Here is a 12,516-nt window from a genome sequence, read left to right as displayed (position 1 = left end):
GTGACGAAGGCAGTCTGCCAATTAAATCTGACCTACATAGGGATTCTGGTGTTTTTTAGCTGTCTTGGTCTTTAAGCATACCATCAAGGATCACGAGGCATTAGAGAAAATCTTGCAACAAGAGACTGTGGGCTGAAAAAAAAAATGTCCTGGAAGGACCAATTCAGGGAATATTTAATAAAATATTAAACTTAGTATCTCTTAATTAGTATATTCTCAGAGATACCCAAGATGATGTAACTACTGGTATTGGTTTTGAAGGGTAGTCTGTTGGACTAACGGCACAGACTGATGATACAAAGGCTGGAGAAAATATATAAAAACTTGTTAAAGGCATTGGAGAGCAACCACTGTAGGTTGGACTTGAGGGTGTGAACCCTAAGAGAAATGAAGCAGAAGTGATCATATTTAACCTTGATTTTTCTTTGAGGGCGTTTACCAGTTTGGCATGGGGAATATACTCTCATGGCAGTCCTGCAGTAAGCCAAGTTCACAGAGGTTGGGCTAAACAGCTGGGACCTTTGAGGGCAAGATTCCCAGACAGGAGGGAATTGAGCCCCAACATCTACACATAATCTTCACTCAGTGCATTTGCCAACACCTTAGTTGCTGGTATGGAACCCTGGTGGTGCTGTGGTTAAGCGCTTGGCATTGGCTGTTTGCACTCACCAGCGGCTCTGTGGGAGAAAGATGTGGCAGTCTGCTTCTGTAAAAATTACAGCCTTGGAAACCCTATGGGGCAGTTCTAGTCCAACCTATAGGGTTGGTATGAGTCGGGATCAACTTGATGGCAATGGGTTTTTAAGTTGCTGATGCTCACTGCAAGACCCCACACTCAAGAGACTAATTAGAAAGCGGTACCTGAGAACCCTAAGAGCTGAAGTTTCAGCAGCCATGCAGTTCTGGGGGTTGGGGTTCAAGGCCTGCCATCGTGGAGTGGCTCTAATTGGGATCTCTAGTGTGAAGATCTAGGGGTAGGGCATAACTGAAACAGACCAGGCCCAAGAAAGCCTAAGACCAGACCTCATCAGGATTTAGGTAATGTGCCTGGCGGAAGAAAACAACCCCCTTTGGAGGAAAAGAACATTATCCAAAGTCTACGATTTTTAGTACACGCTGCTCAGCATCTACTCAAAAATTACCAGGCATACTAGAGGACTAAATCACTAAAAATCTAGAGACAGACAGACAATAGAAACAGACCCAGAGGTGATTCAGTTGTTGGAGTTAATAGACTATGATTATTATGTTCAGAAAATAAGGAAAAGATGGAGAATTTTAACACCTGGAATCTACAAAAAAAAACCTCAAATGGAACGGAAAACAAAAGCTAAGAATTCAGTCGGTGAATTTAATAGTTGATATGATGCAGCAGAACAGAGGATTAGTGAACTGAGATCAGGAGAAAGTATCCAAATTAAAGACACGGAGGAAAAAGAATGAAAAAATACCAAAATACTCCAACTATAAGAACAGGGTGCTTGAGAGAGGCACAATTAGGACTAGCTCTGGCAGTAGGGACTGGATAACCTGAAATTTTTCTGTTACAAACACTGGAAGAGTTGGGAAAATACAGACAAACTTCCTGGAAAGTAAAGAAAATCTCAAAACCTTTTTAGGAAGTTAACTGAAGGTATACTTCAACAAAATGAGAGGTTCAAAAGAGGAAATGGTGGATCCAATTGTGGAGAGTAGTGGAGAAAAATGTCAGGGTGGAAGATTCTATACAGCTATTGGTCCAGATTGGGGTAGGAGGACTGCAGTTTTCAAGAAGTTTCAGGACAAAAAGGATTCAATAAAACAGCTGCTGTGGTAGAGAGTTTGAAAGAGATTGAGAATGTGATAAAAAGCACACACACACGAAGCTAGAAACCACAGAAAAAAAACAAGAATTGTTCAACAAAAGAAATGTAATCACAGAACGCTACTTGGGTTCCAGTGTTCCCTGGGTGGTGCAAACAGCTAAGTGGCTGCTAACCGAAAGGTTGGCAATTCAGACCTACCCAGAGGTGCCTTGGAAGCCAAGCCTAGCGATCTGCTTCCAAAAGATCATAGCCTTGAAAGCCCTATGGAGCAGTTCTACTCGGCACACATGGGACTGTCATGAGTCAGAATCTACTAGCTGGCTACTAACAACAGCAAACTATGTAGACATAATGTGAACACTTCATTGATTTAATGAAAAACTGGTACTATACAACTCATGGGAAGAGAGAGGAATGGTAAGAGCAGAAAAGCAATATGTAATATATTGCTAACATCTAAAATTGATAAATAGCATATTATTTAGAGACAGAAAAGCAATGATAGGATCAAACACCTAAAAGTGGTTGCTTCTTGAAGAGGTAGGACAGAGATGGGCACTGGTCCTTTTCATCCTGAGGCCTTCTGTATCATTTGGTCTTGTTTTTATTCCTGTAAATATATTACCTTTTGTTAAAGAAGAAGAGAAAGAAACACTATGAGGGAGACAGGAATAGAGAAACCTGCTCAAGTCCTCCCACGCAGAAAAAGCCCTTTTCTGTACTCTATCTCCATCCAGCTAAATGGGAAAATGGTGGCGCAGCAGCCAACCGCGAAAGTCTTGTCTACATCTCCTGTCCCCAATTTTTTTCAAACTAGATTTGTCTCCCAATACTCCCCCAAAGTATTCTTGCTAAGATAATGAAAGGCTATGTCTTTACATCCAGGGAAAACTTTCTAGCTATCTTTGACCTCTCTAGAGCATTTAACACCACTGACTACTCTCTTTTTTTAAAATTCATGTTTCCCCCCACCTGGTTTTCCTCCTACCTTTCTGGTGATTCTTTGTCCTCTTCCTGACTTTTAAGTGTTGAGAGTTTTAAATGTTGGAAACCCTATGGGGCAGTTCTACTCTGTCCTACAGGGTCAGTATGAATTGGAATGGACTCAACAGCAGTGGGTTTTTTTGACACCCAAATTCTCAAAACTGCCTCCAGGTCGGATGGCTCTTCTGAGCTCTGGACCTAGATATCTTCTCTTGGATATTGCACAGGCTCCCCAATAAATTTCTAGTATTCCTTCTCTGTCATAGACCACCTTAGCAAATAGCACCATCAGGAAAAAAAAGTTGAGTGGATCCCGACTCACGATGACCCCATGTGTGTGAGTAGAACTGCATTCCATAGAGTTTTCAGTGGCTGTAATCTTACACCATAAGAAGTAAGCTCATCAGGCCTTTCTTCTGTGGTGGATTCAAACCACCAACCTTTTGGTTAGTACTTGATGGCAAACCATTTGTGCCACCCAGGGGTCTCAGTGGCACCATAACCCATTGCTATTGAGTCGATATACAATTAACCACCAAGACTTGTCTAGATTTTTTCCAAATTTGTCCACTTGTCCATCTCCATAACTCTCTGTGGGCGCCACCACTATTCTTCACCAGGATTATTGGGATAGTCTCCCCACTGGTCCCTCTGCTTCCACTCCTGTTCCCATCCAGTCCATTCTCCACACAGTGGCCATAGTGATTTAAAATACAAATGTAAGTACCATGTTTTAGTAGTTAGAAGGAAGTCCACGTGTATTCCAAAACACAGGCATACATAAATTATCTTCATAACCTTTTCACCTTCACTGTAAACCACTCCAACCCTAACTCTGTCGTCCAGCCACGTGGGCTTTACTTTCAGGCCTTCGAACTCAAGAGCTTGACACACGCAGCTCTTTCTGTCTGAAGGTGACTCACGCCCCACTTCCGGTGCATCTTTCCTCCAAGGGCTCTATGCCAATGCCTTACCACGAGGTGGGGCAAACGGTCAGCACTCAGCTGCTGAAAGGTTGGCGGTTTGAATCCACCCAGCGGCACCATGAAAGAAAGGCCTGGCAATCTCTTGTGAAGATTACAGCCTAGAAACCCTATGGGGCAGTTCTACTTTGCCACATGGGGTCACTATGAGTCTAAATGGCACCCAACAACTACTATCTAGATCACCACCTCCCCACTCCCATTTCCTATCACAGTAGTAGTTGGCTGTCTCACTCCCCCTCAAGACTGTAAGCTACACGAGGGGAGGGCAGCGGGCTTGTCCATTGTCCACCTTGCTCACCATCCAGTCCACCGCCCTGGGCTCAGATGTTTAATACACGTTTGCTGAATCAATGTGGGAAAAAGGGATACAGAGGGGATGGACAGGTGTGGCGGGAAGGACAGATTCAGTCGGCAATGGGAGAGGTCACAACCAGGACAGACCGCCGGGGACGGAGGACAGACCGCGGTGGCGGCGCCCGGGTGCCTTCGCGGGGAGAAGGGGTGGGGGCCCATGCCCGGGGGCGTGGCCTCACGAGCCCCCCGCCCCTCGCCGGCGACGAGGTGTGGCCTCTGGCGGCCCCGCCCCCCTCGCCGGCTAAAGGGCAGCCGGCGGCTCACAGCTGTGGCGCCGACATGGCTGCGCTGGTGGAGCCGCTGGGGCTGGAGCGGGGTAAGCGTGCGCCACTGGGCCCCCGGCTCGGGCCTGCGTCCCTGAGCGCGTACCCACCCTTACCCCGGCGAGGCCGGGGCCGGTGGGCGGGTGGACCCGGCGGGGGTGGGCGGGGCGGGGCGCCGGGAGCCCGGGGGCTGGGGTGTAGGTGGGTCCGTGGGCGAGCGGGCCAGGGAGGTGGCGCCCGCTGCCGCCCTGCCCGTGTTGAGGGCGTGCTGGGCACGCGGGGCGCTGACGGGCCGCCAGTCCCTCTATTGCCACCCGTGACTCTGCGGGGTGCCCGCCTGGCTGTCGGCCGTCCTGCGAGGGTCTGTCTGCGCGCCTCTCACTGCATCTCTCTGAGGTCATTTGCGTTTCCGTGGCTCTGCGCTCCCGCTTCGCAGACGTGTCCCGGGCCGTGGAGCTCCTTGAGCGGCTCCAGCGCAGTGGGGAGCTGCCCCCGCAGAAGCTGCAAGCGCTCCAGCGCGTCCTGCAGAGCCGCTTCTGCTCAGCCATCCGGGAGGTGAGAGTCTCCCTGAGTGCAGGGACTACGCCTCCCAGCAGCGCCTGGGGCTGCCCGCCTTGGGGTGCCCGCGCTTCTGTCCCGGGGCTCTTTTGGGAATTGTAGTTTGCGGGGGCCCCGGGGGGCGGGGACGGGGCGGGGCGGACCCTCGAGTGGGAGGGACGAGAGGGTCTGAAGGAGGAGGGGGTCTGGAGGTCTGGACTTCTGGGTCTGAGGCAGGAGGGGTCTGGAGATCTGGACTCCTGGGTCTGAGAGAGGAGGGGTCTGGCGGCTCCTTGATGTCTGGGCGTCCTCTCCCAGGTGTATGAGCAGCTCTATGACACGCTGGACATTACCGGCAGTGCTGAGATTCGAGCTCACGCCACAGCCAAGGTAGGCGCCCCCTACCTCACATCTCCAGTATCCACTCAACTGCGTGGTCTGGCACAGTATCTTCTTAATAACAGTCATTCCTCTTTCCTCCTTTGTCATTTTTGCCAAATCTGTATACCACGGTTTGAGCTTGGCTACTAACTGAAAGGCTGGCGGTTTCAACCCAGTGAGCAGTGTTGTGGAAAAAAAGGCCTAGCTGTCTGCTTCTGTAAGATTATGGCCAAGAAAACCCTAGGGGAACAGTTCTACTCTGTAACACGGGGATGCCATGAGTTGGAATTGACTCCATGTTTTTTTTGTTTTGTTTATGTATCACCCGTACTATTATCTACTTAGTAGTTTTCTTTAATCTTAATTTTTTTACTTAAACAAATGTCATACAAAGGCATCTTTATAGCAACTTCAAATAGAAACCAGTGCCATATGCCTGAATAGAAGACAAACCTTAAAAATCCATACAATGAAAACACTGAACATCGAAATCTTACTAAAATATAAACCAACAAAATTAGTTGCCAGGGAGTCAGTTTCAACTCATGATGACTCCCGCGTGTGTGGAGCAGAACTGCACTCTATGAGGGTTTCGAGGCTGTGACCTTTTGAAAGTAGATCGCCAGGCCTTTCTTCAGAGGCACCTCTGGGTGGGTTTAGTGCTTAACTGTTTGTGCCACCCAGGGACTCCTTATTAAAATATAATTAGATGCTACTTCTTGTTGGGTATTAAGACACACTGGCACCAAAAGGACACTTGCTCTTTGACATGTCAGAGGCATCTGAAGGGAGCTAAAAAGGGCATAAAAAAAAAGCTTGATCTTGCCTTGAGTTGCGGCAGGCGCCTGTGCTTGGGACAAGAGGTTTCTCCAAAATCACTCTCCCTGGCCCAGATGCCCCATGGCATTCCGTATGCCTGCCATGGAGGGACCCTCACTTCCAACACCTTCTCTCTCCCAGGCCACGGTGGCTGCCTTCACAGCTAGTGAGGGCCACGCACATCCCAGGGTGGTAGAGCTGCCCAAGACAGATGAGGGCCTAGGCTTCAACATCATGGGGGGCAAGGAGCAGAACTCACCCATCTACATTTCTCGTGTCATCCCTGGGGGCGTGGCTGACCGCCATGGAGGCCTCAAGCGCGGGGACCAGCTGCTGTCTGTGAATGGTGTGGTAAGTAGGTGGCTGAGACCAGGCTGGAGGCACAGTCTGCCAAGGTAGCAGAGTCCCTGTTTTTGACACTCATTCATTCAATACATTGATTGAGCCTTGTGCTGGGTGGTACTGCAGACCTGAGAGAGCTGGCCTCAGCTCCTACACAGAAGGACTTTCTGTCTGATGAGGGAGATAGACCCTGACTGAAACAGTCCTAATCCAGGGAGATAATGTTCGGTAATGGAGGCGCACGAAGCACTGTGAGAGCCCAGGTATGGCACCAGACCAGTCTAGATGAGGGAAGTTTTTGCAGAGGAAGGAACATTTGAGTTGGGTTTTGAAGAATGAATAGGAGTTCTCCAGGCAAACAATGTAAAGAAGGATGTTCTCGGCAGAGGGTGTTGTAGGTAGGGGATGTGACTCTGCACTTTTCTGAGCTGAAAAAAGCCTGGTCCTGATGGAGGTCTGGGGTTAGAGTGGATGAAAGGAGTCCTGGTGGTGCAGCGGTTAAGTGTTTGGATACTAACCAAAAGGCTGGTGGTTTGAACCCACTAGCTGTTCCATGGGAGAAAGATGTGGCATCTGTAAAGATGTAGGTGGAAGCATAGCTGGATAGGTGGGTGGCACCAGCCATGCAGGGCCTGAGTGCCTACCTGAGGAGCTGGGACTTTGTCCTGAGGGTGCTGGGGAGCCATGGGAGGACTGTGAGTAGGGATAGGCTCAGTTTGGGGTATAGAAAGACCTCTTTGGGACTCTGTAGGGGACAGACTGAGGGGAAAGAGTGGCAGTCAGAAGGCCAGGGAGGAGGTTGGGGTGAGAGTACAGTGGGAGAGGACAAAGTCTGTGGAGACAAAGAGGGAGTGGAGACAGGAGGGGTAGGGCTGGAGACTAGAGGGCTTTGGAGAGGGAGGGGACAAGGTTAGGCCTGGAGGTCTGACTCTGTGACTGTGGGCATGTGAGGCTATCGCTGATATGTGGGAGATTTAGGCGAGGACATTGAGCCAAGAATTAACAGCTTTTCTCTAGGGGCATGAGGCCTTGGCATCTCAGGGCAGACCAGGCTCACAAGCATTTGGTCCTGTGTCTGGGCTGGAGGCTGGGTGACCGCCATGCCCCCGGTTCAGCTGTATACACCAACCACCCTGCAGAGCGTGGAGGGTGAGCAGCACGAGAAGGCAGTGGAACTGTTAAAGGCCGCTCAGGGCTCTGTAAAGCTGGTGGTGCGCTACACACCCCGTGTACTCGAGGAGATGGAGGCCCGCTTTGAGAAGATGCGCTCTGCACGCAGGCGCCAGCAGCACCAGAGCTACTCGTGAGCACCTCATCACCCCGCCCCTGGGTCTCCACTGCCTCCCTATCAATCCCAGGGCCTTGATCGCCACCCCCAGTCCTGGCTTCTCTCCCCTGGGACCTGACCCTTGACCCCTGACTCAGGCTCTCACCTCAACCATTCTGGCCAAATCCCCTGAGGACTCCTAGCCCACCCGCATCCCAAGATCTGGAACCCACTCCCCATAGGGTCCCCCAGCCCACTTCCCTGGGCCTTTGGCCGTGGAATCCCAGGTCTGGCCCTCTACTCTGAGCCTGGCTCCCTCTCTTCACCCTCCTTGCAGGTCCTTGGAGTCTCGAGGCTGAAACTACAGTTTTGGACCTCCCCCCCCAACACCAGCCCCTCCCCTGTACAGTATTTATTGTCACTTGCCCCTTATTTAAAGATCTTTGACCCTCATTGTGTGTCTGTTCGTCTGTCCTGCATCCTGGGGTTAGGGTGTCTGGGGCAGTGGGGGAAGGGGAGGAGCAGAGGTCAAAGACCAAGCCCAAAAGACGCCCTTTTCAGAGTCTGAGGGCAAAGGGAGAGATGTCTCCTCAGGTGTGAGGTCAGAGGTGGGCCGGCTTCCTGCGGACAGGTCTGAGGAGGCTGAATCTGAGCGCGGGGTCGGAACTGATGACAACGCCACCTACACCTAAGGGAGTTTGGACGCGGACGGAGCCCCTTCCTCCGGTCGCCTGTCTGATGGAGGAGTCCCGAAACACTGCAGGAGCCAGTGGGCCGGCTCTGTGTGGGCCGGGCGGAGCGAACCATTAGCCTCGTCCGCCAGGGGAGCCCTGCAGGCCGCACCACTGTCTGCGTGGGAGGCGGGGGTGGGGTGCCGCGTGCAGTTCCCGAGGCGGGCTCAGGGGATGCAGGATAAGGTGCTCCGCCCGACCAGGGCCTCACCTCACCTTCTACCCCGAGCACGTCTCTCCAGAGGCCGTCTCCGCCTGAAAACCCAGCCTTTATCCCCACCCCGCCGCCCTCCCAGCCCTCGTGTCCCGTGCGGCGAGAAGGCCGCTACGCGCCCCCGCCGGGATCTGGGGTCGCGACTAGCGTTCCACGCCGCGCTCACTCGCTCCAGGTGACATCATCCCCCTGCCGGGCTCCGCCTCCCGCCCCAGGCGCCGTTTGCCGCGTGCCTATTGGCTAATGTGCCTTCAGCCCGGCCTCCCGCTCTCCGCCCGCGAGACCCCTCCCGGCCCGTGCGGAGGCGGGGTCTAGTCGCCGGCCGGCGCCGACGCAGCCTCTCATTGGCCATTCAACGCGGTCTGTCAATCTCCTGTTAAAGGGGCCACGACCGTCCGAGAGCTGTTGGGGGGGGTGGGGGAGAGAGGAGGAATTTTTCTTGGGGGGGAAGGTGGGATTTGGGGGCGCCGGTGTGCACCCCTGGATCTGGCGGCTGCGGCCTTGCGGGGGGAGGCTGAGCGGTGACAAGGGGAAGGGGCTGTTTTGGGGGTCCGAGGACTGTGAGACCGTGCGGGGGAGGGGGATCCCCAGCGCCCAAGCCCGAGCCAGAGACGCGGAGCCGGCGCGAGTGGCTGAGACAGGGCTCCGGAGCCACAGATCCGGGCCCCGGCCGCCGCCAGGGGCCCCGCCCGGTGCCCCCACCCCACCCCACGTCCCTCCTGCAGCCCAGCTCCGCCCGCAGCCGCCGCGGACCAGGTAGGTAAACGCCCGGCCTGCCTGGCAGCGCCCACCCCGGGGACCCCTCGCCGAGCCTCCCCCGCCTCTCAGATTCTGGATTCCCTTCCTCATTCCCGGGGACCCAGAGCCCAGATTGCACAGCCCACCCCAGGGACCCAGGCGTGCCGCTCCCGGAGTCCAGAGTCCCCACCGAACCCTAGAAGCCCAGGCGTACTGCCTCCGTGAGCCTCCTTCAGGGCCCAGGAGCCTGGCTCTCCCGCTCCAGCCCTGGGGACCCCTCTGACCCTGGCTCCTCTTCCTCGGCCCAGGGCCAGGGGCTCCAGCCCCGCGGCGCTGCTGAGTGGGCTCCTCCAGCTACGGCTGGCTGCCCCCCGTCGCGCCCTTAGCGATTCCGGTCTGCCCGTTCCCAGTCCTCCTGGCTTGGGCAGCCGGCCGCATCCCTCCGCCCAGGCCGGCTTGGCGGCCGCCCTGGACGCAGGCTTGCTCTGGAGCTGTCCATGGTCGGGCACTTGGCAGCCTCGCCTCCCCCACTGCCGGCCGCCGCCGCTGCCGCCGCCGCCTGGGAGGGGGCGCGGGCGGTGCGGGGATCCCCCCGCCGCGCCGTTGACCCGGGAATACCCGGGCCCTCCCCGACCCAAGCTCCCGGGCCTCAGGCTTCTGCTAGCCGAGCTCTCAGACCCAGTCCTCAGCAACTCAGTCGCTCCCCGAGGAGCCAGGGCTTCCAAATGTCCCTGCCCTGTCCACCTGAGGGACCCTGGCATTCGGGGCTCCAGCTCCCTCCCCACTCTGGGAGCCCTGTTGGTTCTCACCCTGTCTGGCTTAAGGACCCAGCTACCAGCGCTCACCTCCTCAGCACCTAGGAATCCTTTCCCAGCTTTGCCCCCTCTGGAGACCCAGTTCAACAGCCCCTGTGCTCCTCAGACAAAAACACCCAGCCGCCCTGCACCCCACCATCTGCCCCTTAGGGACCTAAGCACCATGAGTCTCTCCCTTTCAGAAACCGGGAATACAATTCTTCTGCCTCTACCCAACCTCCCCCTTGGAGACCTAGGTACCTTGTCCTCAGTCCTACATCCCCTCAGGGACCCACGAGTTTAGACCCCAGCCTCTGTACAGCCTTTATCGAGGTCATCTGTCCCAGCTCTCCCTTCCAAAAAGACTCGGGCTTCTAAGCGCTCAGACCCCCACCCTCCATCCTTTGCCCTTACAAGGATTCGGGAGTCCAGGTCTCAACTTCCACCTGGGTACCTCATTCCTCAGCTCTCTCTCTTAGGGACCCAGGTGCGCACAGCCCACAACCCCCTATCAACTTCACATCTCCTGTGGCCTTGATAGATGCCCTCCCACCTTCTCCTTCCCATATCATCTCAGGTGCTGGGCTCACTGGGACTTTCTTCTCTCTCTCCTCTGAAACCTAGCTTCTTGAGATGTTTCCAGCATCCCATATCATGATGTCCCATCCTCCAACTACAGTCTGTCTGGCCTATAAGCCAAACATACAGCCCTTCCTCCAGGTGTGTTCTGTGGCCAAGGCTCATTAGGTGATCTATAGAACCTACCCCCTTTCACATTTGATAACACATGTTCTCTTACAATGCTCCATATTCTAGATTCCCTTTAAATCTTAGAACACACTCAGTTAACATCTCTGTTCCATTCTCATCCAAGGCATGTTCTAAGTTCTAGACCAGATACTATATTCTAGGTCTTTTCCAAGGTGCTTTCAAATACCCAGATAATACCCACATGCCAAATTCTGATCCCACATATCCTCAGGCATGTTCTAAATTTCTAGAATCCAGTTCTTGCTTATTCTCAGCTAAATTTTCATCTCAGATATCCTTAAGGTTCCAGCCACATCTTTGGCTTTGTTCTAGGCTCCATTATCTTCCTAGGAGCATTCTAAGTTCTAGAATGTGTGTGTTCCAATTATCTCTAGCCATTCACCAAATCATGTTATCAATGCTAGAAAGCACTTTGCTATTTTAGGTTCCATCCAGTTCCACAACCTTAAATCTGGAAGACTCCCACTGAAGTGTTTTACATTATACCTTTTTTGCTTCAGATTCTAGGTTCTATTACCTATATACTTATCTATATCATTCCTGCGTTCTCTGTTCATCTTTTTCCTAGTATGGCCTTAGTCTAGACCTTGTCCTCTGGTGGATTGTGGATTTTCTCCTCCATCTGCCACTCTGGAGTTCTAAGCATGTTCTAGGCTCTCTTCTGGGATCTTCAGCCTAGAAATATTCTGGAACACTGCCCCCCCTTTGTTGATCCTTATCCCAGAAAATTCTTAACTTTCAGCATGCATCCTTCTGCATTTTTCTCCAGGTACTCCTAAATTTCAGGCAAGGTCCTTGCTACTTTCTAGGCTTTTCTTTGCCCCCAGGGCATGCTCTGAATTCTAGAGCATGTCTTCTGTTTTCTGGGTTCTAGCATTTTCCAGACACATGATAAAATCAAGAATGTTTCCTCTTCTATATTTTGTGTTATACTGCAGCCCCCTGGTGGGTTCTGAGTTCCAGAGTATGTCTTCTGGTTGAGTTTGGTGTGTATTGCATAAAATTTCTTTTTAGGTAGCATCATGCTCCCCTCCATGTTTGGGGTTCTGTGGTAACCCTGGGTTCTAGAATATGCCCCTCTACTTGCCATTATATGTGGATCTCCCCCCAGGCATGTTGTAAATGTGGAATTATATGTCCTTTCTGCACTTTGTACCCTCATTCCAGTGGCTTTCTAGATTCTACACTCAGCCTTGCTGTGTTTTGTTTTCTTCTTAGTGAATTTGAAGTTCTAGAGCAGCCTCCCTAAAACATTCTGTGTTGCCTCTTCTGAGTAGGTTCTGGATTTTAGGTACCCTGTTGGTTTTTGCCCAGGGCTGGCCTCTTTTAAACATTTTTCTGATTCTTGGCCTCTGAATGCTGGGAGTTCAGGTGTCTAGATTCCCAGACATATTGCTTGAAGGACCCCAAAGGTCTGTCACCCAGCCCCCTCCTCTCCTTAAAGGAGTCCAAGGTCCCAGTCCCAGGCTGTTGGATACAGTCTGCGTATTGGGCGGGGTTGGGAATTATCCACTTTCAGAACAGGTTATG

General features: G+C 52.8%; 1 protein-coding gene across 1 annotated transcript; it reads left to right on the top strand.

Annotated features, from left to right (window-relative positions):
• Positions 1-4,189: 4,189 nt before the first annotated feature.
• LIN7B (lin-7 homolog B, crumbs cell polarity complex component) lies at positions 4,190-8,186 on the top strand. The gene is made up of 6 exons (XM_064293162.1): positions 4,190-4,589; positions 4,682-4,947; positions 5,248-5,319; positions 6,271-6,480; positions 7,611-7,774; positions 8,076-8,186. The coding sequence occupies exons 1-6, from the start codon at positions 4,190-4,192 to the stop codon at positions 8,095-8,097; spliced, it is 1,134 nt and encodes a 377-aa protein (XP_064149232.1). The 3' UTR covers positions 8,098-8,186.
• Positions 8,187-12,516: the final 4,330 nt, after the last annotated feature.

Source organism: Loxodonta africana, chromosome 11 (assembly GCF_030014295.1).
Source record: "Loxodonta africana isolate mLoxAfr1 chromosome 11, mLoxAfr1.hap2, whole genome shotgun sequence".
In the NCBI taxonomy this organism is placed as follows: domain Eukaryota; kingdom Metazoa; phylum Chordata; class Mammalia; order Proboscidea; family Elephantidae; genus Loxodonta; species Loxodonta africana.
The sequence above is the reverse complement of the archived record's forward strand: the minus strand, read 5'-3'. Positions and strand labels throughout refer to the sequence as shown.